Source organism: Rhinolophus hipposideros (genome assembly GCF_964194185.1).
Source record: "Rhinolophus hipposideros genome assembly, chromosome: 10".
NCBI lineage: Eukaryota > Metazoa > Chordata > Mammalia > Chiroptera > Rhinolophidae > Rhinolophus > Rhinolophus hipposideros.
In genome coordinates this window covers 21,039,391-21,067,369 of record NC_138056.1, presented here as the reverse complement: position 1 = coordinate 21,067,369, position 27,979 = coordinate 21,039,391, and the positions used below count along the sequence as shown (strand labels likewise).

Here is a 27,979-nt window from a genome sequence, read left to right as displayed (position 1 = left end):
CTTCTTTTATGGACTCAGTCCATCTCATATTTGGTCTTCCTCCTGTCATGCTGCCATCTGTTTTCTCTAGCGTTTTTTTTTTTTCCCCAAAGAACCCTGTGTTCTCATAATGTGCCTGAAGTAGGACAGCTTCAGCCCTGTGATTACTTTTTATTTTGCAAGAGTCCCCTGGGGAACCTATTTAGAATGCAGACTCCCCATCCTCCCCCTCAGAAAGTCTAACTCTGGGAGTTTGGTGTGGGGCCTAATGACAAGCACCCCCGAGATTCCGAGGCTTTGGTCCTCAGACCAGACACCTTGAGAAAACCCTGCAGGGAACTGTGTGGTGGTGATGGTCCCAATAGCAACGTGGTTCTCACTGTTCAGCATGGTTGGAGATGAATGGGGTCAACACTGAAGCCTTGGGAGGGGCCCTTTTCCCCTAAACTTCAAATGGGAGATGGCAATTATCTTAGATGACATCCACCTCATTGGCTGTGTCAGGATAGGGCCAGGGGAGAGGGGACAACCAGGAATCTGTATATACAAGGTGGAACCTTGAGAAATGGCTGATAGTCAACTCTTTTTGACCTTACAAAAATAGCAGTTTTGTATAGGTTGACCTAATAATTCCTCAGGTCTTTTTATTTACTTATCTACTTATCTATCTATTTATTTATTTATTTTAAGGAGGGCGCAGCTCACAGTGGCCCAAGCAGGAACTAACCGGCAACCTTGGTGTTATCAGCACCACGCTCTAACCTTCTGTGCTAACCAGCCACCCTCCTCAGGTGTTTTTAATTCAAAGCTAATTTGGCAACCAACTTGCAAATATGACAATTGGAAGGTGGAATTTCTAATATTTGGGGAAAGCATTTTGTAACTTTCAACAGACTTAAAGTAAGAAAAAAAAAAAGAGGCCTCTCTTCCCAGAAAAATTCACAAAGTGCAATTTTTTGCATACAATTTCAGGGGAATTTATGGGCTCCTTAAAAGTCCAAGGACTCCAGGTTAATCCTCTTTAACAAATTTCTTCCTGAAGAAGGAGGCATTCTTAAGGGATGGAGCTTTGCCGCCCCCTACTGCCACCTGGCTCTTAAACTGGGTTGGCTTTTTTGAGTTTTGTAGCAAACTGACAGTGGTCCAGTTGTAGGCAGGAGGAAGGGGCACTACAGACCTTGTGGGGACAGAGCCCCAGAGAGCAGTTTCCAGGCTCTCGGCCTCACGTGGAAAGGTGCTGGCTCGGGTAGTAAATGGCCATCAACTGATTGTATGGCCATCAGCTGTGGCTAGTTGGCTGTCAGCTGTAATAACTGCCATGGCTACGCTAGCAGCAAATGGGGGCTAGCAAGAAGATGGTGGCTGAGCCTGCAAGAGCGGATTGCAGAGAGGCGGATGCTGCCAGCGAAACTATAGTGGTATGACTCCCCTACGTATGGCTCCGTGGGTGTTCCTTTTTGGCCTCACCGTGTCCTGCGTTCTTAAGTGGGGAGAGACCCCACAGGCCACCCTGCACGACAAATGGTGCAGCGAGTAGGTCTCCCACATGACAAATGGCGCAGCGAGCAGGGTATGGTGCCTGCCAAAGCTCCCCGAAAGGCGCTGAAGCAGTTTGTGTGTATGAACACTCAGTCTCAGAAAGACCAGGAGGAGCAGCTGCCTGAGAGCTGGACTCCTGTGGAGGGGTGGGAAGACGTAGATGGTTCTCCAACCAGCAGAGGCCGGAGAAAGCGAAGGTTGTTGCGGGCCTGTGGGCTGGGAAGTGCTTGCTGAGGCAGCCCGGATTCAGGATTTGTAGTCCCAGGAGGAAACGCTTGCTGAGTCCTCCTTGGGAGATGAGGGTGAGGTCATGGTCATCCCTCACCCCCAGGACAGCACTGGTGAATGACTATGGACTATGGGGAATTGCCTTCCATCCCTAATTTAATGGACCACTTGACTGTTTGGGAACATACCACCATGTAGTGGGACTGATTTGATGTTTGCTTTTGTGTCTTGACCGGCCGCCATTGATAATATGTAAGCACCTTGATGTGAGCCGCTGTTGTTACAGCACGGTACCCTGAGAGGCCCAGAGAGAGAGTGGCAGTGCCCTGAGAGGCCCTGGCTGTGTCCAGGAAGTCTGGCTGTGTCCAGAGAGAGTGGCAGTGCCCTGAGAGCCCGGGCTGTGTCCAGGAAGTTTGGCTGTGTCCAGAGAGAGTGGCAGTGCCCTGAGAGGCCCTGGCTGTGTGTCCAGGAAGTCTGGCTGTGTCTAGAGAGAGTGGTAATGCCCTGAGAGCCCTGGCTGTGTCCGGGGAGACTGGTGGTACCCTAAGCAGCACAGGAAATCTGGCTGTGCCCAGAAGTACTGGTGGTTCCCTGAAAAACCCTGGCTGTGCCCAGGATATTGCATTCACCTCAAGGATCCTCGCACAGGGCCCCTCGCGGAAGACACTTGTCGCGTAGATTGTGAGGTGAGAACCTGTAGGTGTGGAGTGTGGGGACAGAGCCCAAGAGAACAATTTCCAGGCTCTCGGCCTCACATAGAAAGGTGCTGGCTCAGGTAGTAAATGGCCATCAACTGTGATTGGATGGCCATCAGCTGTGGCTAGTTGGCCGTCGGCTGTAACCAGTGAGCCATTGGCCACTAATATAACGGCTGTGGCTACGCTAGCAGAAAATGGGGGCTAGCAAGAGCGGATTGCAGAGAGGCGGATGCCGCCAGCGAGAATACAGTGATATGACTCCCCTACTTATGGCTCCGTGGGTGTTCCTTTTTGGCCTCACCATGTCCTGCGTTCTTATGTGGGGAGCGGGAGCAGAGACCCCACAGGCCACCCTGCAGGACAAATGGCGCAGCGAGCAGGGTCTCCCGCATGACAGACGTATTTACTTATAATTCACACATTGTATTGAACTATTGTTAGTTCAGGGTGTGGGGAAATTTCGTGGTTTGATGGAACACTATGCATTATCTGGTCTACAGCACACCTTTCAGGGTTATCAGATTCTGATTCTAAGGAAGCTATCTTACAGCTCTGTCCTGTAGAAAAACTGGATATCATTCTTGTTTCTTGACTTCTCTCCCCTATCGAGAAGGAAGCTAAGTTTTGTCTCCTTTTGGACATTCATTTAAATATTCCTGGTCTGTGTGTCTGTTCTTTGGATTCTCCTTTGAATGAATTACAGTATCTATCTGGTGTCCTCAGTAAGAGTTAATAAAACCTTTAGTGTGTGCTCATTTGATATCTGTATAAGAGCCATAATTGGACTTTTTTGAAAATTATCCTTGAACAAAGGCCAGGATCATATTAAATATCTCTGATTCCAATCTGAGATAAGGAAGGGCTGGCCCTTTCTTTGAAAGCTCAAAGTCTAATTAAGGAGACACTAAAGGTTGCCAATAACTCTGAGATTTTAAGAAATCCGCCCCTTCTTTCCCCATTCAATCCCCACCCCCTTTATTCAAACAGGTAGCAACTACCTCATTGCCTCAGAGGTATACTGGCAAAAACAAAAACAAAACGAAAAGCCAAAGGAGTTTGTAAATCTTTCAGGATTTTGTCTTCCTAAAGTTTCAGTGCAGGAAGAATTTAGAGGAGCAGTGGAAAGGGAGGACCTCCGTATTTTGGAAAAAGAGAGAAGGGCTTTTATTCCATAAAACACTGAGATTACCTCAGACTGAAGGAAGGAGAGGCAGGAGCAGCAGGACCAGAAAACATCAGAATGCATCAGATGTAGTAAAAGCAAATGTTTCATGAACCTTTCTTTTGAGTCAGTATACATATTTTCTTCCTATCTATCAATATCTATCATCTATCTATCAAATATTTAACTTACTGTAGTTAGTGAGCAAACGCCAAGATTGCAAACACTGAACCTAAAGACATAAAGTCAAACCCAGCTCCATGTGTATTCAGAAAACCTGCTTTCTTTCCTTTTCTACTTTAAGATGGCTCCAAAGGAGTATCAGATTAGGTTTGAAACACACTTTACTTTCAAGTCCCTAACTATCCTAAAGGATAAGTAACTGTCTTTAAGCACTTTTGGTGGGGCTTTGTCTACTTTTATCTAGATACCTCAAGATAAATGACCAGCTCGGGGAAAGGAACCTGAGATTAAGACAAAGAGGGCTGACCTCAGATAGGGGCTGGTTCTCTCCCCCCACCCCACGTCCCCCCCACACCCCCGATCAGGATAGAGCAGTCAATGGCAAGGACGGGAAGCATAGTTTTTAAGGATTCTGGGATCTACTTTGCAGTGTGGTTTTATCACATAGCTTTCAAAGAGCATCCATTCTGTGAAGATCAGACACGTTGACTCACCTTTATATTAAAATCCGTACCCGGACCAAGTGGAAAATTTTGTAATTAGGTATCATTTCCTGACAAGGCTACACTTGTTACTTATACAGTAATCCTGCTCCTGCTGGTCCCTGTACAAAAGTTAATTTAAAAAACGTTGACAACAGCATAACAGACATGCACAGGAGTGAACTTGAAGTGTCAAGAAGTTAACCCAAAGCAGAGGTGGAATTTAAAAACAAATCTTTTTAAAACTTATTCTGGGGTTAATAACAGTATTTCACTTTTGGAACTTTAAAAATTAAGGTGGAATTTTGTAAAGCATTTACATGTTTTAACAGCTTTTACACCCCACTTTGGGAAATTGAATCTATTTTAGACGAGACCGGGGTGGGCCCACGGCAAGCTTCCTAGAAACGATTTTAATTGCCCCGCAATAGAGGCAGCCAGCACTTAAAACTCATCCCGGGGGTTTGCTAAGGCGAGACGGGGCAGCCACAGCCCGGGAACTGGGGAGAACCCAGGCTTCTCGTCTACCTGCTGGGAAGAAGATGCTGCTGTTACCTGGTTTCACACTTTCTATGTACCAGTTTAGTATCCTCTCTCTTTGGGCCTCATTTTGTTTTGCAAAATGCAGTCTTAGAGGCTCCAGGGCAGAAACCGCAACCTAGACCAAGGATGAGAATGAACCCCCATTTGCTATTTCTGGAAGAAGCAGGGTATTAATTTTATTGCAAGTGAAAACTAGCACCTGCGATCGTTCTTCCCTCCCAATATACTGAGTTACCGTCTCAGAAACAGAACAAAGATAAAGCAAAAAGTCAAAGTGGTCTAGTTATTTATTTAAAAACACCTGCAATATCACTTACATTTTAACATATATTTCATTTTAATTAAGAGTACTTTTTAGGTAAAGATGAGGGTGCAATATACAGGCTGAAAAGAGAATATCAACAACAAACAGTAGTTAGGAGTGTACTTGGCCGTCTGTTTTCTTCTAATATTCAATAAGGTGCCATTCAAGGAACGGTTTTGGTCACATCCTTGCAACCACCACTAAGACGTGATCTAAAATAAAAACCCCTTTGTATCTTTGTGAGTTAAATGGGAATATACGTTCATAATCTAGGTTTAGAAAGAACAGGTCACGCTTGTTTCCTACATGGAGTACAGAGACCCTGCAATTCAATTGTACAGACCTGGTGGAGACCCTCTGAAGCGAAGCTGCAGGCAGGGCTGGCTGGTTTTCTGTGTTGTGTGTGGCGTGGGCGGCAGGGGAGCCCTGGGGAGACTAGTGGAGGGTGCGTTGCAATAAATCTGGATAATTCCTTTAACCCCCTGCCCCCCATACAACCTGCTCTTAAACTGAACACTGATTTCCAGTCTTCCTGTGATTAGTGTCCCCTCCTCCCAGATTTACACCCACTCCCTCTCACAAAACATGTTATTTTCAGAGTCCAGGTGGATTAGGAAACCCACTCACAGATTCCATGGCAATAGTTATGTTCCAAGCCACAGCAGACTTTTTGATAAGACTCTGACCACTGCATTGCTTCAATTTTTCAAATGTCAGATTTCATTCCACAGCTTGTCATACAGTTATAAAATTATAAGATGCTCCCTGGATTCATAAAGTATCTTTCTTTATGACTGGAAATAGATCCAAGCATTAATAAATGTTACCATTACTTAATAGTATCTAAACTTCAACTTCTAGTCCCCACTCCACAGGTAGATAAATGGACACAAAGACAAAGAGAACTGATTTGCCCATGTTCACTCAGGAATAAAATCAAAGTCTCTTAGTTCCTAATTTAGTGGTTTATATGCTAAATTATACATCAGCCTTCTGGGAACAATCCTGGAACCTTGTATAAGCAAAATAGACCCCAAATTACATTCTCACCAGAGAAATTAATTGAATAGTTTATCGAGTGTGAAAATGACATTAGAATATTCTGCACGATTGATCAAGGACTTTCAGATAAATCCATTATAAAAGCTATCCCTTCAGGCAAAATAAATAAGGTTAAAATTCAACATAACAGATTGACACATTTAAAACTAGCTTACAGTGAGGACTACAATTCCAGCTACCACACATACATCACGGGTTTCCCCAGTTAAAGATGCCATCTAAGCTGTTCAGTTACCCTTAGCCACGAGATTTTTAAAAAGTCAAGCTTGAAGACATCGTATTAAAAGTAATGTCTTTTAAGTGACGAGGTGAATGTAACAAAACGTTCTTTGAAGATTCTAGGTGGGGGATGTTCACTGTACAGTTCTTTTAAACATTTCTGCATGCTTGAAAAATTTCATAATAAAGTGCTGGGGGGAAAAGAGCAAAAAAAGTTAACATCTATGCTTTACCACCTAAAACTTACATGATAAATAAACTACCAGACATTGGTCAGCTTCAACCAGTATTTTCGCTAAAAGTTCATCAGTAAATAGATGTGTATGTACCGTGTGCCAGGCACTGCACTAAGTACAGGGTTTCAGCAGCGAACAGCATCCCTGTCGCTCAGTTTCCATTCTCCTGAGGACCAGGGTAGAAGAGAATGTCATTATAAGCAGGTGGGACCATGGGTAGCGTTTCCTCCTTGGAATACAGGAATCGGTGCCCTTCTTCCCACAGCACTTTGGCTTTTACCCAGAGAATGTTGGGATAAATGCAGTCAGTTCACACAGGCAAGGAAGCTCGAAGGAGGGGAGGGCCTCTGTGTCGGAGAAAATGCCTTGGACCGCCTGACAGCTGTGAGACTGTGACTTTCTGGGAACCAAACTGCACCCCCAGTCAGAGCCTCAAACTTGGAGAGAGAACGCCCTCCTTCCCTCTCGTCCTAAAGGCTGGGCTTTGTCCTGCTGAGAAAGCACTTTGAGAGAGAAAAAGCACCCCACCCATCTCCTCAGCCCACAAAATGCTTTCCCCATCTGGAATGATTTCTTAGTATTTTATAATTTTACAATAACCCGAATTTTCAGGGAGGAAATAACTTTAGAACATTAAAGGCTTAGGTGACATTGAGTGAAAACAACAAGGCATCTCCTTGCAAGTGTTTCTTTGAGTAAAAGTGAAGGCTGTAACTGAATGTTACAATCTGCAGAGATCTGTCTCTTTGGTTTCATGGGATCATCTTTCTGGATGCTGTGAATTTGGAAGTGCCAACTCCAGTCTATAGACACAATGACAGCAGCTGTGAAACTTAACTACAGCTTATCAAGTGGACCTAGGAATTTAAAAAATGTATTTCAAAAACAAATACAAATTGACTATTTATTGGCCTTTTTTCATTTCCTTAAGGCGTTGAGCTGCTTAGGTTCTATGGAACTAGGCATTACAAAAACACCTAATGGTATTTTAGGTAAAACAGTGAGAATTTAATGGAGGCAAGCCAAAAAGAGAGCAGCAGGACCTGAATAAAGGAAAAGTACTTCCAAGTCTCAAACCTCTGTAATGATTAAAAGTGTTTTCTGGTCACCAGAGACTGGAGCGACCCCTGGATAAAGGAATGACAAGCCATTGCTCCTCTTTAAGAAGAATGCATCCTACCTGCATGCCAAAGTCATAAACATGCTCTTAGCTGATTGGAGACCTACTGGCATAAACAGTAATGGACGATAATTTCACAATTTTATACCTACCACAAAACGATTTGCCAGCGATCGTCCAACATCAAATAGCCCATCACTAGGGGAAAAAAAACTTACTTTTCTTTCTATTTCACTTTTTTCTCTTCTATTCCTATTTTTATGCCCCCAAATAAAACTTGAATCATCATGTAGAATAGCCAGAAACTGTCATTGATGCAACAGTCAAAGGATAGTAAAAAAAACTACCAAACTATAAACCAACATCCTGACTTGTTTCCCAATAGCAAAACGTAAGACTGAAGGCAAGTTTCATCCAAAATTAGGTTGGACATCTCTGGGAAAAGAGGAAACTACTTTTAGTTTAGCAATGTCCAAGAATGATATCCAACAATAAATGTTAAAAGGTTGATAAAATTGGCCAAGTAGGTGAAACTAGCATGTTTCCGAGTGGGGCAAGAGATTTGAAAAACAGAAGAGATCAGTTTTCCAGGAAAGACTTGATTCTGAGTTGAAGTCTTAACGAAAGTTCCTATTTAGAATGACAGTTTGTTACTTTTATTCTATATTTACAATGAATGAACAGTATAAAATAAGTGGTTGGTTTATTACAAAATGCTCAATGTTGGGGGTTAAAAAATTGCTTATTAAAATTAAGATGAGACCCAGCTGACAGACACTAAATTAGAGAATTTTATCAGCAAAAATTAAGCTGAAGCAATTTTCTACTGGCAAAATCCTTTTATAAGTATTGTCAACATGCCACTGGTTAGAACTTAGTTTCTTAACAACAGAATTTTATGGTTGGAGTGGACCTTGGAAACGGCTAATCCAATTCTTTATTTTAGAGATGGGAAACCTGAAGCTAGAAGTTGAAGTTAGACAAAAAAGCTGTTATTGTTTGGATTAAAATTCCTGAGTAGAACAAAATAACCAAAGCAGGAAATGACTCCTCAGTGCCTAATGCACAGCCATGCTTTTAAGAAATTTGACCAGACCAGAAAGCTTTTAAATATCATTTCCTTTTTTTGGTGGGGTTGAATGTTTTGTGGCAACATTTAATTTTTCTTTTTCTCTGATAAAAGTACATGTTTATTCTAGAAAATGTAAAACATATAAGAAAGCACATAGAAAACACGTCATCAAAAATAGTTCAGTATATTTCCTTCAGGCTTTTTCTATGCAACAAAAATAACTACCATTTACTTTTTAAATGGAACTCGCCGATCACGTATTCACTGGAAAACAATGGGAGGCACAGCAGCGGGGTGCGATTCCCTGCCTAAGACGGTGATGCTGGGATGATGTTTGGGAGCTAGCTGGAAAGCACAGGAGGAGCTCAGGGACACCAACTCGGCCAGGGAGCCGAGTGCCACCTGGTCGATGACCAGGTGGTGCAGGCAGTGGCCCTGCGGGGCAGGATCTCTGCATGACCTTTATTTCCACTTTGTAACAGAAACCCACCAGACCCGGAGCCTAAACGTGGGGTGGGCAGGGGAGGAGAGAGAAAAGTAAAGGGAAGGGTCAAAGTGACCTTTCCAGGCTGGGTCTGCCTGGAACCGCAAGTTTCTGGCTTCCTCTTGAAATGAAGGCTGATCTTTCACACTGGCCGGGGGCTCTGATTTGGCCTCTCTGGAGAGAACAGTACCGTTTCTCATAGCCAAGCAACCAAAACATCATCTTATGTAAACAACGTAGAGCATGGGTCCTCTTAGATTCTTTATGAAGAGCCCATGCTAGTTGTGGGACACCCTGAGAACTAGATTTCACCACATTTACTACCTACAGACCTTTAACAAACGTATAGTGGCACAAAAACCACGTCTCCCTATTAGGAACATTCAGCCACTTCAATACATTCCACGCGATCCCCCGTACGTATGAACTGTCAGACTAAAGCAGCCTCCTCAAGTTAAGTCCTGATGACATCCAACCTTAGTCTGGTGACCTCTCAAGTGTTACCAATGATCTCCCAAATATTAAGAGATTCTGCTGTTAGGAAAGCAATTTCGTTCCCCTTAATTGAACTAAACCAGAGGGCATCCAAAAGAGCTGAACATTTCTGGCTCAAGGAACTTCTGTCACCACCAATGAGACACCATGTTAGCTGACTAGTTGAGTCATTTTAAATTTTATGTTGGCAGTTTTATGTGTGCTTCCCTTGTCCTCCAAGCTCAGCAGCAGAACACATGGGCAGGGCTGGGGAACTCACTCTGTAGTGAACAGACACACAGGGATTTCTAGTGGAACACTGAGCAGTTGGTATCCACATGGTTCTCACATTCTAAACTCAAGAATATGCTCCTTTGTAGCCGGAAACATGTAAGGTAGGATGAGACACTTAAACAAGAATTATGCAACAGACAACACGTTCACAAGATTATATACAACTAAGGTTACATTTAGGGTTTAAATTACTCCCTGAATATCCTTAGTACCACCCCAGAGCAAAAAAGGGATGAATGAGAACTTAAACTTTCCAAAGATTAAGGTTTGAATCCTCTGAACTCTATCAGAGGTCAAATAAAATGAGAACTGAACTCTAGAGTCGTAACTCTTCTTGTAGGCACCAGCACAAGGCGGTAGTGATTCTCAAGTTTAATATATTACATAAAATACTATAAAAATAGGCTGAACTTTTCAGGAACGTCCATTATCACTGAAAGGTTGGAGCTTTACTACTCTAACCCTAAGCTTCTGACAACAGAACATTCTGGAGCAAAAGCCCGTGAAAGGACCACAAAGAGGTATACTAATTGACAAGTGGCTGCTGCGATATGCCAGACATTGCAGGTGTAACAATTTTAAAAAAGCATGGAATCTGCAGATCCCTAAGGAAAGATGCTTCAGATACGTGTAACAGAAAAAAGAGACACGTGATCTCCCTCACCACATTCAATCGGTGGGTATTATATCTTTCCAATTGCCTTTTTTTTTTTTTTGTATAGATATTATTGAGAACAGGGAAAGGAAAGACACTGTTTTCTCCAGATGGCTTTTTTTCCCTTCTGAACAAATGAGGGGATGCTATACCCCTGCGTCAGTGCTCCGTGGCTGGAAACCCTCCCTCCGAAGACTGCCCATGTCGAAGCGGGTGGAGACCTCGCAGCGTACTAATAAAGTATCATCCTTCACGAAGGTTCTTTGTCTTAGGGCTTCTAGATGCATAAAAGTCACATAGCCAAAACCTTTTGGGTTCCGTGGGATGGTGGGTCTCTGGAAGGCGAGCAGCTCTGGTTTGGCATCCATTATCTCTTCATGGTTTTGCCGTATAGGTGCTTCTGACTGGTCAAGAATTGTAAGGCGTATTGTACCCTGGAAGGGCCAAGGGAGATGGCTGTCATACTCTCCTTGCATGGTGTGCACAAAGAGGGATATGTAGTTTGCACAGCGCTGAGCACTTGGTAACTGAAGGTGCAGCCGCATGCAGAGTTTGTACCCAGGTTTGCCCGTGTAGAATCCCGGGCTGTGGATGACAACAGGTTTCTCCTCTTCCTGCGATTTCAAGTGCATCCCAAAGTTACCAATCTTCCAGATGTAAATCCCATTGCACTGCTGTGCTTCTATTTCAGCAACTTTGTCCTCAAGCGTTCGAATAGTTCGTTTGAGCTCACTTACATATAAGCTCTGAGTTTCCATTTTTGCAGTCAGCTCCCGGATCTGATGGTCTTGTCTTACAAGGCGACCCTCTAACTGTTGAATGGTTTCTTGGAAATTCACCTCTGGGTGACACCCAGAGACCCGGGGCAGAGAGGCAGCAAGGTTTAAGCTCTGAACAGCCTGTGCCAACATCCTCATGTGCGACTGCGTGCTCTCCTGCAGGTGCCGTGCTAAGTGGATCCTCTGCATCTAAACATCAAGCACAAGTTAAGCTGGAATAGATGCTGTGAGGACTAGGAAGGCACCTAGCCGAGCGGAATAAAAGGTTTTCAGTGACGCTACCACTTCCTTCAGTCTCCCACAACGCTCTTTTATTTCCATCTTGAGATCTTGCCTCTAAATTCGCTGAATCACTGAGGCTCCCTGAATGTGCTCTCCATCTTTCACTCCGATAAACCTCCCTCCCAGTATCAGGGTCCACACCCGTCCTTCTCTTCTGACTCGGAGGTGACTGGCCTCTTATCTAAGACTTATCCTTCACCTGGGCTCTAAATGGCATCTGCCCGTTTTCAACAGCCCCACAAGTGTGGCTCAGTTATCCCCTTTCTCCTACATCTTTATTCCCTCCCCCTAACCCAGTCCCTCAGAATACAATTAACGTCTTTCCCATTTTTATTAAAAAAGGCAAACCTCTCTATTGATCTTGTGTCTCCCTCTAGCTAATACCATTTTATCCCTCCTCCTTTTATAACCAGGAGTATTTTACCTGCCCTGGATTCCTCATTCATTACACAAATCTATTGCAAATTAGAATCACTGCTGCCATCACACTCTTCTCAGGTCATAAAGAACATCTTAATCGTTATAAGAAAGAAATAGTCCTGACATTACAATTTTCATTTAAGAGAAATTCATGTATATTATAGAAAAAGAGAAAATGTAGATTATCAAAAAGAAAATAAGTTATCTATAATCTCACCTACCATTAACATTTTGATGGTTCCTCTAAGTCTTTTTCTCTACGCAAACCATACAGAATTTTCCCCCAAATGTAATCATACTATATACTATTTACTCATTTTAATTTTTTAATTATTAAAATGCATTCTTATGGTTAAAAAAAAAGTCAGATAAAAAAAGCATAATGGGGCCCTGTGAGCCTCTTAAGCCTTCCTTCCTTGCCTTTGCTCGGGCCACTCCAAACCCTTTGGAGTGTACTTTTTCCTTCTAATAATGCCGCCTTGGGCCCTTGAGCCATTCTCTACTGCTTGGGTCCGTTCCTATTCCTTTGGAGTGTAACATCTCTTCTAACAAACGACTCTTTCACCACTTAAAAAAAAAAAAAAAAGCATAATGGAAAAGCAAGAGTGTGTAACTGCACTCTCCAGAAAGAACTTATCATAAATAATGATCTGTTTTAGACATCTGACATAACTGATCACTAATCTTGCAACTAATTTTAGAGACCAAAACAACACCTTCTCCTTTGCTTGGTTCATCAAGTTCGAAGACCGTTCGCCACAGCTCCTTTCCTGGTCTAATTCTCTTTCCTGTACACACTCACTCTATATGATCTCAATCACACCCCTTCCATCGTCCTCACTACTTCCCCAAATCAATATTCTCAGTCCAATTTCTTTTTGGAGCTTAAGTCTACACAGTACATGTCAGTCGCCACCATTCACCGGTATTCTGCACTGCATTTTCTTGATCTATATTCAAGAATCGAAAGGAAAAAAAGAAACACCTTACCTTCTCATGGCAACCAAAAGTACTGAATGAACATGGAATTGGGGCTGTAGGACAGTCTAAATCATAATGGTTAGGTATCTGAAAAGCAAAATGAAAGTTGAAAAGTGTTTTTCCCTGCATGTCATGTTCTAGTTTGATGAGATCACACTTGAAATAAAAATTTACATTCAGCTAAACAAAATCACACATTGTCTATGGTTACTTTTGGATCACAACAGTTGCAACAGAAACTGTGCAGCCCACAAAGATAAAATATTTATTTTCTAAATCACAGAGAAAATATCAGTATCTCATACCATCCCCAAATCACTCAATATTCATTCTAAAAAATGAATTTGTTCCTATTGCTGGGAACTGAAACCCTCTAGTGGCATATTAAAGAAAAGTCACCTTCTGATGTCAACTACAACTGCAAACTTATCCAAGACTCTCACTGTGGTCCAAGCCGTCTAATATGGACAGTCAACGGCATATATTAAAGCCATGGACCGAACCCAGTACTTCCCTCATATCCACCTTTCATAAATCTTCATGCTTTTTGTTAACCTGGGAATGTTTTGGCTATAATGGGGAAACAGATGTTAGAAGGTATATTATGCACATTAATAAAAGTTCTAAAAAATGTCTCAGGTTTTGATTTGGGTACTCTGAAACACATTCTTTAAGATAAGATCCATTATAGAAAACCATATTCTTTGAAAGTGGTACCAGATTCCCTTTAGAAATGTAGTTTGGCTAGTTAGTCATAAATACTTCAAGCAGAAACGACATTAGAGACCATTCAACCCAATCCTTCATTTGGCATAATCCAGAGCAGCGGTCAGCAACATTTTTTGTAACGGATCAGATAGTATTTTCAGCTTTGTAGGCCCTATGGTCTCTGTCCCAAGTACTCAACTCTACCACTGTGGCAGAAAACCAGCCATATGTGATACAGACATCTGGGCATAGCTGTGCTCCAATAAAACTTGTTTATAAAAACAGGTAGTGAGCCACATTTGGCTGGAGGGCTGGTTTGCTGATCCCTGATTAATTTCTTGCCAGAGGTCAGTGGGCAAGTCAGTGGCACAACCAAGGTTTTAGATGTGCTGCATGGTTTCCTTTAAATAATAAAACAGAACAAAAAGAAAAACTTGGGAGACGAGACTTCATAAGCCAAAAAAAGTTTAACACCTTCAAATTAAGGCTTTGTTGGAAAAAACTATAGGACTGTTAACAGACAAATGGAAAAGTTTAGTCAAGTGACAGGTTTTGCTTGCTTCTGTTCAATAATCAATTATGATCTCTGGGTTTGCAGATTTCATGAGTGTATAAATAGTGACTAATATTCAAATTTTGTGGGCAAACTCCCCAAATGTCAGAAGATAGTGATCAGATGGAATTTTCCTTTCTCTATTAATAAAAAAAATGTATAGTTTTCTATTATAACTACTACTGATGATGCCCCATCAGTAGTCTACAGGAAAACTGACCAGAGTGGCTATGGATCCTGGAAATCTCAAAATCTCTCAGTATGTCTCAGGGGTTGTGGCGACAGATCATGTTCTGCTACTGAATAGACTTGTTTTCTTCTATTTCACTGTTCGTTCTTTAAGCTGGTCTCTGGATACCTAAGATCCTTAATTCACCATGTGCAAATAGGTATTTCTTAAGGTTTTCTTTCTTTAAATGAGGAGTTTTGATTATTTGTATCTTAAAATTACCTGGTTTTGTTGGGAACTTTTATGAATATACGTAAAAGTGGATCTATGTTAACGACTTAGGAATTTTAAATGTTTACGGAGGGCTGAGTATTTTGTTCTTTCTGCAAGTACTTATTAATGTATATGAAACATTTTCACATAGTTCTAACACTTCTTTAACCTGTATTTATTTTGTCTTACTAATTCAAATTTTCAATTAAAAGCCTAACTCACTTCTTTAATCTATTTATAGAAATATTAATTTATGAAAGGGAATCATTATACCTGTTCTCTGATGAGCATGGTGTTGCAGTATTCACAGATGACATTTGCCAAAGGACAGTTCTGGTCATGGATCTAAATTTTATTAGAGAAATACAAGAAAAGCATGAGAAAATCTGAAAAAGTAAAAACAACCTATTTTTATAAAGTAATTTTTTCACCATGAAAAAATTAAGGATATCAATGTGTACTTAAAAAAGTGAGAATTAACATAAAGGTTATTTTCTGTCCCTTTGCCAGTGCAATAATGAGATTCAACTCATGTTCTAGCTCTAAAATAATATGGTCGTTTGCAAAAAATAATCTTTAAAATTTTTTTTTAACCCGAGGCAGAACATGTGTGACTAGTTTGGACATCATTTACCAATACCTTATTCTCCAAAGGCATTCTTCCAAAACTTTCCAGCAGCAGCGTGATGAGTTAATTAAAACTCTTATCAGAGGGTTAAAGAACAGAAGCATTACTAGGGCAGGAAGCTTTGGTGTCCAGGTTCTCAAAGGCTTTAGAAGGGTGAGCCTTGTTTTCTGGACTACAATGAACTTAAGAAATAATTAATCTTCCAGGTTAAGTTCATTTAACTTACTGAAGTTGGGGAACACATCAATTTGTTCTAATTATGCCTCAAATTTCTCCCCATTTTTCAGCAAGTTAGCTGACTTTTTTTGGTCATTAACTTAATGAGCATAATATGCTTGATCTCATAAGAAAGTAGGGAACATTACTATGATAAACTAAGAAATAAAGTTTAAGGAAGTATCTTAATTATAAAAGAACATAAACTATATGTTACTTATATAGGTTATTTCAGTAAAAAGGACATAGGTGGGGGTCCAGGACCACGGTCTCTGTGCTGGCTAGCTTTGCTGTTACAGTATTAACGTAAAATTACTTAACCTCTCTACATTTCAGTTTCTGAATGAAAGAAAACTGTTCTATCATAAGATGCTGTGAGGTGCCATAAAGTTTCTTTTTAAAGATAAACATTGTAACTGAAATGTAACATGTACAATAAAAATGAATTCATTATGTGTGTATAGCTCGATGAATTATCACCAAAGGGACACACTTTGTTAGCTCGATGAATTATCACCAAAGGGACACACTCTGTGGGATTTAATTTATTCTCCATAAAAGTTCTCACAACTCATTCTTTTTTTCAGAGTTAAGCATAAGTCTTCTACAGTAATCATTCTCCCTGTGTCTCCAATTCACGAAAATATCACACAGGAAAGCAGATCAGCATATGTCTTTCCCAGAAGGTTCTGTTACTTGCAGGATCTACTACATGGTAAGTAGCATAAACATGCTTTCTAAGAAAGATATGCAAATGTAAACCCTACACTGATTTACTAAAATGGTTTACTGAACTTTGTTTTTTAAAAGTCAATCTTCGCACAACTGATAATGCATAGACTCAGAATTGGAATAACATCCTCATCTACTGCTAACCCCCTCAAATGTGCATTAAAAAAAGGAAAAAAATTAAGTAGCGAAAGTAACAAATCCAAGTTAGTACATGCCTCTTTATCTTCAAATGCCATGGATACAGCACAGTTTACACAAGAAACCTGTCTCCTTGGACACTCCTTGAGAATGTGAATATTAAGTTGGCATTTTTGGAAGGGACGCTGGCATTGGGGACAATTCATAAGAGCAAACTCACAATGTGCTTGATGATCCTATAATAAGAAAAAATAACTGATTAGTATTTGCCAATCTTAAGAAATCTAAATATAATCTCTTCTAAGAATATACTGTTTTCTGCCCAAAGAGCCACTCCTTCAAAAGGAGCTCAATAAAGGAGGCAAGTTCAAATGTTTTAAACACTTAATTTTGAACAGAACAGAAACAATATGTAATTTCTCATAAAACCAAGCTAAGAATTAATTTATTTAATTTTAAAGCAAGTTCTTTTCTCTGGTTGCCTCAGTTAATCTCAAGCTATAGAAGGACTCCGTATAGTTCATAATAAAACGCAATTTAGAAAAACAGAAAAAAGTATGATCCGGGTACTAAGACGATGGCTACATGAGACTTGCTGCTTATTTCAAAATGAGAGAAATGAAGCTATGGGACTAAAATATGACATCTGTATTTAAAATGCTCTTCAATTTTACTGCAGATAATATTCACTCCCAAAACTTGAAGAATACTGATTTCTTATTTATTATCATTGGGCAAAGTCAGAGTAGTAAAATAACAAATTTCAGGTTTCCACGTATATTTATAGTCAATTAGTGAAAGGGTTGGTATTTTATTAACCAAGGATTAAATACTAAGCACTGATGACACACAGGTGGACACAGCAAAGTCTCTATTCTCCAGGAACGACCTTGTATATGTGCTAACGGCAGGAAAATAACTTTAATACCTCAAGATGCCTCAGTTCCATCTTGTGCAAACAACCATCATTTGGACACTTCACCGTCAGAGAAAGAATCTCTCGTTTTGCAAAATTGTCAGGAAATAGTTGAGTTTCCAGCAGTATTTCATTGTCAACTGGACATTTGTGACCTGCATCCCTAAAAAAAATAAGATACATACATTTGATAGACATAAACATTCACATTAAAAAACACAAACAACTTTAATCCACCGTATATAAATTCTCCAATTATTATTTCCTATGGAAAATAATTTAACACATTATATTGCATAATATCACCAAAAAAAACAAAAACCCCATATCCTTTTATGGACAGTTTATAAACTGTTCTTTTATGAAATGAATGTAACTAGCACCATATTGGTTACCTATCAAAAACTATGGGATTTTAGATTGTGGGACAGATTCTAACTAAAAAAATAAGAAAAATTAACTGAATAAAGTCATATTTTGATTGGCATAAAATGAAGTAAAAGTTAAGGATGGGAATTTTGCAGTTGAGCAGGCCTCTGTTTTGTCAGCAGCTATGCAACATACTAGTGAGATGAACTAAATACGCTGCTCATAATACCAATAACATGTCTGCAGTGTAGTCCTCAACCATAAGTAAAAATTAAGCCAATCAGTACTACTCCTACAGGGTCACATTTTAAGGTTTACTCTGAACAGTCATTATAACACTCTGGCTCATGGGCAACAAAAGTCTTCCTTTATTTTCATGTTTAAAAAATAAGGTAGTAGGAAGTTAAAGGACCTCTATGTCTTAGTTTCCCAGGGTTTATTTTATCTTATGATGGGAAAAACCATCCCAAGGAAGCTTGTATGTCTGTCATTCCCTTTAACTTTCTGGGATGTCTCAATCTTCACTCACAAAAGGTGGCATGTCAAGTAGACTCCAAGAGCATCGATCAATCCCTTAAACATTTGTTGAGCACCTCCTATGTGTAAGCCAACAACGGTAGTTGCTGTGGTAGGGAAAAAAGTGCTGAAAAATGGGGTCTGCTATCAAATGCCTTAGAACTAATAAATGTGAGAGACACAGTCAATCTTTAATGGGGCATCTCTCACACTAATGTTATTATTACACTGTCGAATATTTTATGAGAAGCACAGAAAGCTATAAACAAAACCTAAGTGATGGATGTCTGAGAGAAAATATGAACCTTACAAAATAAACTGGAAACCATTATCCACAGCAAATGGAATTGGATTAAGATGCATTTTGATTCCCTGAATGACTATAACGGATATGACATTTTGGAGTCCTTCCTTTAAGAACATTAGTCAAAGTAAGTGGTCATTTCTAGCTGAGGGAGATAGGAAAAAAAAAGCCTCAGACTTCCTTTTGTGGGTTTTACTTCCTTTTTAGACCACTGTCCCACTACTTTCATGAACATCTTGCTATTAAAAAACTGCTAAAGATTAGCTACTTTCCTGGACATGGGTGACACTTGGTAAAATACTGTATATCTCTCTACCTCCAAAAAAATCAACGATCCATTAAATGGTACACACAACCTACAAAGACTGAATCGTGATGAAACAGAAAATCTGAACAGACATATTACTAGTCTGGGAGTTACTAAAGGGAGTGCATCAGTAATTGAAAATCTCCCAATATACAAAAGTCCAGGAGCTGATCGTTTCACTGGTGAATTCATCAAACATTTAAACAATACCAATCCTTCTCAAACTCTTCCAAAAAAAAGAAAGAAGACACATTTCCAAACTCATTTTATAAGGCGAGCACTACCCTGATACCAAAACCAAAGGATACCACAAAAGAAAAAATGTAAAAGGTGAAAGAGAAAAACTTATAGTGAGTAGCCAGCTTAACCTACTTATACATGATTTCACCAATATAACTGGACGCTTATTTATTGCAGAATATAAAATCCTCCCGCTTCCATTTTTTTTTGTTCTATATAGAACTCCTTAGTCATCTAAAAATATTCCCATCAACTTATGAATTATAGTAAAATTTATTTCTTGGGAGATGAATTTGAATCATTTACAGAAATCCCACATAACTTCATTCAGTTAAAGCAACCATGATTTACTGGGTACCTACTGTGTGTCAGGCACTGTTCCTGGCACTTAGGAAATAATCAAGGAACAAAACAGATTTAAACCACTGCTCTCAAGGAGTTTATTTTCCTATTGGATGAGGGAGATTGGGAGGTGGGAGAGACAGGGGAAGCCATGCTGTGGTATGAATAGCGTCGCCAGAGTACCTATGAGAAGGTGATATTTGAGTCACAAAGGAGAGAGTAAAAGGCGTTAGGTAGGCAGTTAACTGAAGAATGTTCCAAACAGAACAGCTAAAGCCAGCTCCTTAAGGCAGGCGTACGCTTGACCTGTTGAAGGAACAGCAGAGTGAACTGATGGAAGGAAGGAGAGCACAGGAGACAGGAGGTCAGAAAACGGATTATGGAACTATTATCTAGGGCCTTACAAGGACTTTGGCTTTTACTTCCAGATGACCTGCTGCAACGTTCTGAGAAAAGATGACATCATCTTACTTACTTTACTAGGTTCTCTCTGGCTGCTATATTGAGAACAGTCTAAAAGAAGGCAAAGGTAGAAGCAGGGAGGCCTGTGAGAGAGCTGACAGTGATTCAGAACAGGGTGGTGGCAATGAGGAGGGACTGAATTTTGGATATATTATGAAGGTAGAGCCATCAATTAAAACTTCCTTTAAAAATACTGGTTATTGCAACGTTGTCCATAGGTATCAGGTGAGAGACAGACTTTAATGTGGCTAAAATGATACCTGATCGTTACAGAGTCAGCATCCTTTGTATGGCTGAGATGATCACATTCTGGTATTATCTTTACGGTACATTTATTTTATGTTATTTTCTTAGAGACACACCCTTGTCTGCAACAGAAATGCTTTAAGGAGAAGCAGCTACTTATTTGCTTATTTACTTATCCTCGGGTTAGCAGAGGGCAGGAGATAAAAATCACCTTTCGTACCACCGTAGGAACTAGGATAAGAATGTAATTTCTCAGTTTTTCTGTCCTGTCCAGTGTTCTTTTCCCCTTAAGTAGTTTTTTAAGTGTAAGACTGTTCTCGGGATGTCCCGTGCTCTGTGTGATATTGTTCTCTGTGTTTCGTTCTGTAGGGGGCATGGTGTTTTCTTTTGCTCACGTACCTTATTGATTTGATGATGCAGGCTTTGCAGAACCTGTGGCCACATGGTGTTTGCACTGCTTCTCGTAACGCCATCAAGCAGATGGGGCATTCATACTTGCTCTCCAGGGGTGGGTCAAATTCTACATCATAGCCCTGGATCTCCTCCATCAAAGAGTTGGAGAGATGGCCTGTGCTGGCAGCCCCACTCACACTGTCATCTTTTGCTGCAGCACTACAGGAGCTGGCCATGGCAGTGCAGCAGTCCCGCTCAGACTGGCTGGACACACAGCTGTTCTCACAGTTTAGCAGACTCATAGTAACGGATTATCAATCGCTCTGTAGGAATAGCAAGAAAAAAAAGCCTTAACATACATACATACATACACACACACACACACACACACACACACGTGTATATTATAGCTTATTTATGTGGGTCACCTTTTAGTAAATATATATAAGCTGCACTAATATTACTTATAGAAAAGTTTCAAATATTTTTGAGCTATGCTTCATGAGTACTGTTTTATAACAACTTAAGAAATTCATGATAGATAGAATATAAGGTTAAAAAAAGAAAAGTACCTCAATTGTACTCTTAGCTATAGCATAATTATCTGTTTAAATGTTTCCTGTGCCTGAAGTCAAAACTTTAATTTTTATATCCTCAATACTCAGTGTAAGAGCTTTCACATAACAGGTGCTCATTAAGCATCTGCTGAAGAACTTAATTATGCTGCTGAAGTTCCTTCAAGTATCCTGAGCTGAACAGAACAGTAAGACCAGCGGAGAGTGCAAGGCAGAGCGATACACAGTGGATTAGATGATTATGTGCAACTATAAGGTGTTTGATTTTGGGCAACTTAACCATATGGATCTTAGCTGCTGCTTCTACACCTAAAATTCTATGAGTACTTCCAAATGTTCAGTGTGGGGATATCTATTATATAGAAAGAATGGAATTGAAAAAGTGTATTTGTATGTCCCGGCCTTCAGTCGCGTCAAGTGACTATGTTTCATTATTTGACTGGAAAAACCAGTGAGGTTTTGCTTGCCTATGGAAAACTACTGCTTTCCTGGGTAGGTGGGATCCCTTCAAATTCTAAGCCATTTTAATGGTATTTTTGAGTGAAAAGCTAATGTCTAAAAGCAATTCACAGCCTATACAACCAGGTCTCTGTTGTAGGTAATTACACCTGAGGAAAATTCCTAGTATGTGCCAGATATAGTTCTAGAAACAGAATGTAAGCCTCCTGTCAATATGGTAGACAATGATCACATCTGCCTGTCTCATTTTTATACAAAAATCTTGGCTGCCACCATGTCCAAAAGTGGGTTTAGAGAGTCATCCTCTTTTTATCACTACAGATACCTTTTTCTTCTGCTCAAAAAGATTCTGAGTACATGTTACAGCCATTTGGTGAGCACCGACAAAGGGCGAGGCACCGTTCTGGCTGGGAAGCAGTTCTGTGAAGGGTTAAGAGCTTAGGTGCTGGAAACGGATGATCTCAGTTTAACTATTTTCTCCATCACTTGGTGTACGAGCTGGGCAAATCATATAACCTTTCTGCGCTTTGGTTTCCTCATCTGCTTGTGGGGATAACTACATAATCCATCTCAGAATTACTGAGGATTAAATAGGTTAAAATATGCAAAGCTATAACTGTGCCTGGAAGAATGAGTTATTATGTGCAGCTCTATATAGCAATTTTATTTAATTATTTTCTTGCTCATCTTATCAAAGTGGAAACTATGGAGCTTAAAGACTTGCCAAGGACTACCCAACGAATAAGTAACAGAGCCGGCATCAGAACGCAAGTCTACCTGAGTCCAGAGCCTACGCACTTTGTATTATACTATGTTTGTCTAGTCATGTTTTTACAAATTTGTCTATAAAGCTGCATTTAAATTTTCTTTCCTTTTATTTTTATTACAACAGACTAAGATGCTGAACATAGCTTCTACTAAACATGAGTTGTCCTGCGTTATTATGCTGGGTTGACAGAATTTCAAAGAATCAGTATAGAAAAATTGGCATTTTGTTTTACTTTTGATATAATCTTCGTGAAAAGTTAAAAACAGCTCCCAAAGCCTTGTTATAGCTAATGCAGATTCCTAGGGAAGACTCAGTACAGGCAGTGAGGAAGGAAGAAGGGAGAGCAAGACAGTGGCAAACACAGAACCAGTCACTGTATCTGTGCTCCAGGATGGGGCATAAGGCCCCCATTACAGCCTCCAAATCTGGGGACATATGACACTAGAGTTTATATCCTTTGTTATTTTTCTTCCCATACACATTTGTGTGGCCAATTACTTCCTTAGGTAAATTTCCGGGAAGTAGAATTATTAGGTCAAAGGGCTTGTAACTTTCAAAGGTCTCTGATCATGCTAGTTATATAACACGTATCAAAGACTTTTTAATTCCAACTTCCCAAAACAGAGTAAGTTTAAGAGAGCCCATTTTACATGTCCTTGACAATTCTAGGTATAATTATATTTTGAATTTTTAACCATTTTACTTTTTAAGTAAAATCACTTTGAGAAATTAGTATTTATTTGGTTGTACAGTATACATCAACGTGCCAGCCAGGAGACAAATGCAAAAGTTGCTGAGCTAAGACTATTTTTTCTGCCCAAATGTCAAGTTAAAGTTCAGTTTATTGGATAGTCTATATACGGCCCTCCTGCAGTTCACTTCGAAAGACTTGAAGATCTTTAGAGAATTTTTATAGCAAATGTGTCACTTAGAAAACCTTAAAAGGAATACCACTGTAGGAATGCAATGTGAGAGACGAAAGTGAGCACTTAAAAATCTAGATGTCCTCAATTTCCACATTGCTTTTCATGCTCTAAGAATACAAAAGCTCTGTGTCTTCCAAATAAACTTTCTCAGATAGTCACTCTCTATGTCTCTAGTATATATAGGCCTGTGCAACTGCAAAAGGTAAATTGAGCTCAAACAGTATTTTGAGTGCCAGTTGGTATTTTTATGTTTACTCTTTTCTTTCCGGCAAGTTAAAACATTTTTCCCCTTTTAGGGATTGTGATGACCTGAGTGATAAGTCACTTTCCTAACTACAATGAAGAGCTATTTTAACCGACATTAGGAGATTAGAAAGTGCTTTGAGTCAGCTATAGAAGTGAACAGAAGATGCTCTGGCACCCACGCAGGAAATACAATGCTGGATTAGGATTCCTCTTAACCTCACATGGATCCACTTCATGAGATGCCACAAAAGCAGCCTTTGGCTTTACAGAAGCTGTGGAAGGTGACATGACCGGAGCAGCCGTTTCAGAGGAACTGCACTGTATGTCTTATGTTTCTTTATCTTCGATCTGGACCCAAGCACCAACATTCCAAGAAGCCAAGGATAGGAGATATCCTGAACAAGGATATCCTGTTTGTAAGGAGTGATGAAAATGGACTTTGTGATGACCGAATCGCTAACCAATCAATGAAGCACAAACCCAGCCTTTTGCCTGATGACCATATCTCAAGCCAATCTATAAAGTACAAACCTAACGGTACCTCATCAAGCACCAATGAATCTTCTTTAATACAACTTACCTCATTGTCCTCTTTTATTTTTTATTTTTTCTATACTGTGTTTATAGTAAAAACCCTGACCCTCACTCCTGTAGTTGGGGGACACTATTGGGGCTTCTGCCTGAAGCTGTTCTCCCCAAATTGCAATTCTATTGAATCTCAAATAAATGCTTACTGCCTCTTATTTTGACTTTTTAAAATTTTCAGGTTAATAAAGCTAAAATAAATAAAAGTAAATATATATTCTTACCTATAAGTTAAATATTTCTTATAGCTTCTTTTCTACTATAACATTCAGAATTTATGTGGTTTCCTACAGGAATGAATAAAAGGGATAGAACAAAGTATAAATCATTTCTTATCGTGTAGGTTAAGAGATTCATGACTGCAACTCCCTTTTTGCACTTGTGAATCTAGTAAAATAAGCATTGCCTTAGTTAATATTGTGGGATATGACTATTGCCAACTTAATTTGACTGCGAAAGAAATAAAATATTAAAAGTAACCTTGTCATAAATCATGGCTTAAATCCACCTATTAGTAACTGGGAATATATTATAGTCCAAAAGTAACGGGGGGGGGGGGTGATGCACAAAAACTGGTTTCCTAAGATCAACAGCTGATGATGAGAAAAGGTCCAAGCTAAAGAAATCAACGAGTTGTATCTTGAATTGGTCAACTTTACGTCAACAGAAGTCCATTCATGGCTACACATGGAACTTACATAAAAGTAAAACCACGTGAAACAAAGTACCGAGAAACTACCTTTCAGGTACAGCTGCTCTTTGCCAACTCCTTCAAGTCTATTGCTAAAATGCAAAGACCTGCAAATGCGCGGCAAAGGCCAAGAAAGGCTGCCACACCGTCGACTGCCACGTTTTCCTTTTGCCGGCAGGTGCCAGGGGCAGTCCCCTTCCTAGGACTACTGCTTCTCCTCCGGGAGGCCAAGAGTCCAACACCTTCTTTCAAATTCCAACCGGCCAAACATCTGCCAGCATCACACATCCGTGTGTACCACGGAAGAGCCGTCAAGTCACAATTCTGAAATACTCCAGCCTCCACAGTGCAGGCCGGTTGGAACGCCGATCACCCCGGGGGCAACGCGCGCCCGAAGCACCGTCCCTCCTTGAGTTGCGAGAGCCTTCCTTTCCTTACCCGCCCTCGCGCACACACGCACACACACACACACACAGGCCCGCACTTACAGCTGCCGGAGGAGCTGGGGGCCCGTGTGGCAGCCAGCCAGCCAGCTGCTCCCCGAGAAGCGACACGCGCGCGAGCCCTGCACGTCCACGCCGCCCCCACGCCGGGGGCCCGCTGCTCGCCCCACGCCGGTGCGCGTCCGGGCTGGGCTTCCCCTGCGGCCCAATACCAGGAACGGCGTTATCCAGGCAGCGTCTGCAACAATCGCCGCGACGACCGAGTGCCGGGGCGCAGGACGGAACTTGCGTGTCATCCGAACCCTCTTTTTTTTTAAAAAAAAAAAAAAAAGAAAGAAAAGAAAAGAAAACGTGCTGCCTGGGAGCCGTATCGAGTTCACCGGGGAACCCAAAACTAGCTTTCCCGTGACAGGGGCAGAGCGAGTCGGTGGGAACCTAAGAGGGACTTTTCTTCAAAGCTGGTCCCAGCCCCGAGGGACGGGGACCTCCGGCCGGCGACACCCTTTTCTGGGAAGGGGACTGGGCGGCCCGGGAGGAGGCGCGGGTCCCGGCCGGGGAGCGGGGCGCGCGCGGAGAGACCCCGCGGGCCGCGGGGGCGGCGTCCCCAACCCGCCGCCGCACAGGGAGCGGGACGCCGTCCTCCACCTGCGGAAACGCGAGGACAGGGGGCGCGTCCCCCGCGGGGGGGACAGGCCCGGCCGCCCGGAGCCGTCAGAAGGACACTCACCGCTCGGCTCCGCGGGCAGCCGACTCCCGGCAGGGACGGGCGCCGAACTCCGAGCCGAGGCGCCCGGACGCCAGTGCCCCGGCCCCACGGCCGCCGCTGTCGCGTCCCCGGGCCGCCGGGAGCCCGCACCCCGCTGAGGACACCCCGACTTCCGCCTTCTCGGCCCGCCGGGGAGCGAGCGGCGCGGAGCGGGCGGGGCGGGAGACAGAGCGGCCGGCTGCGCGCCCCCTGGCGGCGGTCCTCCAGCTGTGCTCGGCGGCGGCGCGGGCCGGGCGCGGGGCGCGGGGCGCAGTCGGGGCTCGGCCGGCGGGGCTTCTGGTCCTGGGGTATCCCGCCCGAGGATTCCTTAACAGGGAACTGCTGAGCTGGGTGTGTGTGTGTGTGTGTGTGTGTGTGTGCGTGTGAGCTGGGTGTGTGTGTGTGTGTGAGCTGGGTGTGTGTGTGTGTGCTGGGTGTGTGTGTGTGCGTGCGTGCGTGCGTGCGCGAGCGTGTGTGTGTTAGGTGTGTGCGTGCGCGTGTGTGTGTGTGTACTGGGGTGTGTGTGTGTGTGTGAGCTGGCTGTGTGTGTGTGCGTGCGTGTGTGTGTGTGTGTGTGTGTACTGGGTGTGTGTGTGTACTGGGGGGGTGTACTGGGGTGTGTGTGTGTGCGTGCGTGCGCGTGTGTGTGTCTGCTGGGTGTGTGCGTGCGCGCGTGTGTGTGTGTGTGTACTGGGGTGTGTGTGTGTACTGGGGTGTGTGTTGTGTGTGTGTGTGAGCTGGCTGTGTGTGTGTGTGTGTGTACTGGGGTGTGTGTGTGTACTGGGGGGTGTGTACTGGTGTGTGTGTGTGTGCGTGCGTGCGTGCGCGTGTGTGTGTGCTGGGTGTGTGCGTGCGCGCGTGTGTGTGTGTGTGTGTACTGGGGGGTGTGTGTGTACTGGGGTGTGTGTTGTGTGTGTGTGTGTGTACTGGGGGGAGTGTGTCAATGGAGACTATGGAGATGAAAAGATCTGTCCGGAGTAACCGCCAGTGATCTGGTGAGCGGTGGCAGCAGTAATTCCAAACTGTGTTTTTATAGCTTCCCTTAATCCCAGCCGGACACATACCCAATGGTGCTAGGTCACTTGACCTTCGGAAATTTTTACAACCCTCCCCAACTCCACCCTACTTGTCAAGGAAGTTTCCATGATAGGTAGCACCCTCTATTATCACCTGGTCCTTCTCCTTTAACCGGTCCAAGAGACTCAAGACTGTAGATAGGAAACGTGTGTGTGTGTGTGTGTGTGTGTGAAACTGCCGCCAACTACCCCATCCTTTTTCTTCTGTCAATGTCCTGAGAAAACTATTTTGAATTCCCTGTTTAACTGGATGCAAACTTCCGAGGCATGTAGCAGGCAGGTTGCAGGAGATGCACAAAAGATTTTCACCTACTTCTGCAAATGTGAGTCATTGTCTACCTCTTGGGGGAGGTATTACAGGACGGTAGTTTTTCTGTGTGCATATTCTGAAACCAGAGTGTTTCATTCAAATCTAGTTTCTTCCCCTTTATAAATTATATGGCCTCAGATAATTTACTTAATCTGACTTTCTTCAAATTTTTCATCTCCTTTTAAAAGGGGGATAATAATAGTACCTACCTCATAGGATTGTTGGAATGGTGAAATTAGTAATGTAAACAAATTATTTAAAACAATCGAGGACACAGTATATTTTCCATACATGATAACAATACTATATTTTCTGCTTTCTGTCTGCAAATATTCATAGAAAATGCTTATGTTTTCAAGGTAAGAACCTGTCACAGGTTCTTAGACTCTATCTGCCTCCTGTCTTTTTTTAAAAAGAAAATATTTTGAAATATTTAAGACATAAAA

At 41.9% G+C, this 27,979-nt stretch overlaps 1 protein-coding gene across 3 annotated transcripts; it reads right to left on the bottom strand.

Annotated features, from left to right (window-relative positions):
- Window positions 1-5,135: 5,135 nt before the first annotated feature.
- TRAF6 (TNF receptor associated factor 6) lies at window positions 5,136-26,305 on the bottom strand. Of its 3 annotated transcripts, XM_081063584.1 has the most exons (9): window positions 26,130-26,295; window positions 25,448-25,707; window positions 24,493-24,555; window positions 20,715-21,031; window positions 17,542-17,692; window positions 16,691-16,849; window positions 15,173-15,244; window positions 13,206-13,283; window positions 5,136-11,702 (listed from the first exon to the last, which is right to left on the bottom strand). In XM_081063584.1, exons 4-9 carry the CDS (start codon window positions 21,008-21,010, stop codon window positions 10,881-10,883), a joined length of 1,578 nt encoding a protein of 525 aa, XP_080919710.1. In that variant the 5' UTR covers window positions 21,011-21,031; window positions 24,493-24,555; window positions 25,448-25,707; window positions 26,130-26,295; the 3' UTR covers window positions 5,136-10,880. The 3 variants fall into 3 exon arrangements, with proteins under 3 accessions (XP_080919710.1, XP_080919709.1, XP_080919711.1); XM_081063583.1 differs by lacking the exon at window positions 24,493-24,555 and having other exon boundaries at window positions 26,130-26,305; XM_081063585.1 differs by lacking the exons at window positions 24,493-24,555; window positions 25,448-25,707.
- Window positions 26,306-27,979: the final 1,674 nt, after the last annotated feature.

Bases quoted from the DNA above. Each gene is read 5' to 3' on its own strand.
- TRAF6 (XM_081063583.1), bottom strand. From the start codon at position 21,010: ATGAGTCTGCTAAACTGTGAGAACAGCTGTGTGTCCAGCCAGTCTGAG. The intron at 16,850-17,541 runs GTATTAAAGTTA...TTCTTATTATAG, and splicing joins TGGAACTGAGGCATCTTGAG to GATCATCAAGCACATTGTGA. The intron at 13,284-15,172 runs GTATAATGATTC...TTTGCTTTTCAG, and splicing joins CCATGCTCATCAGAGAACAG to ATACCTAACCATTATGATTT.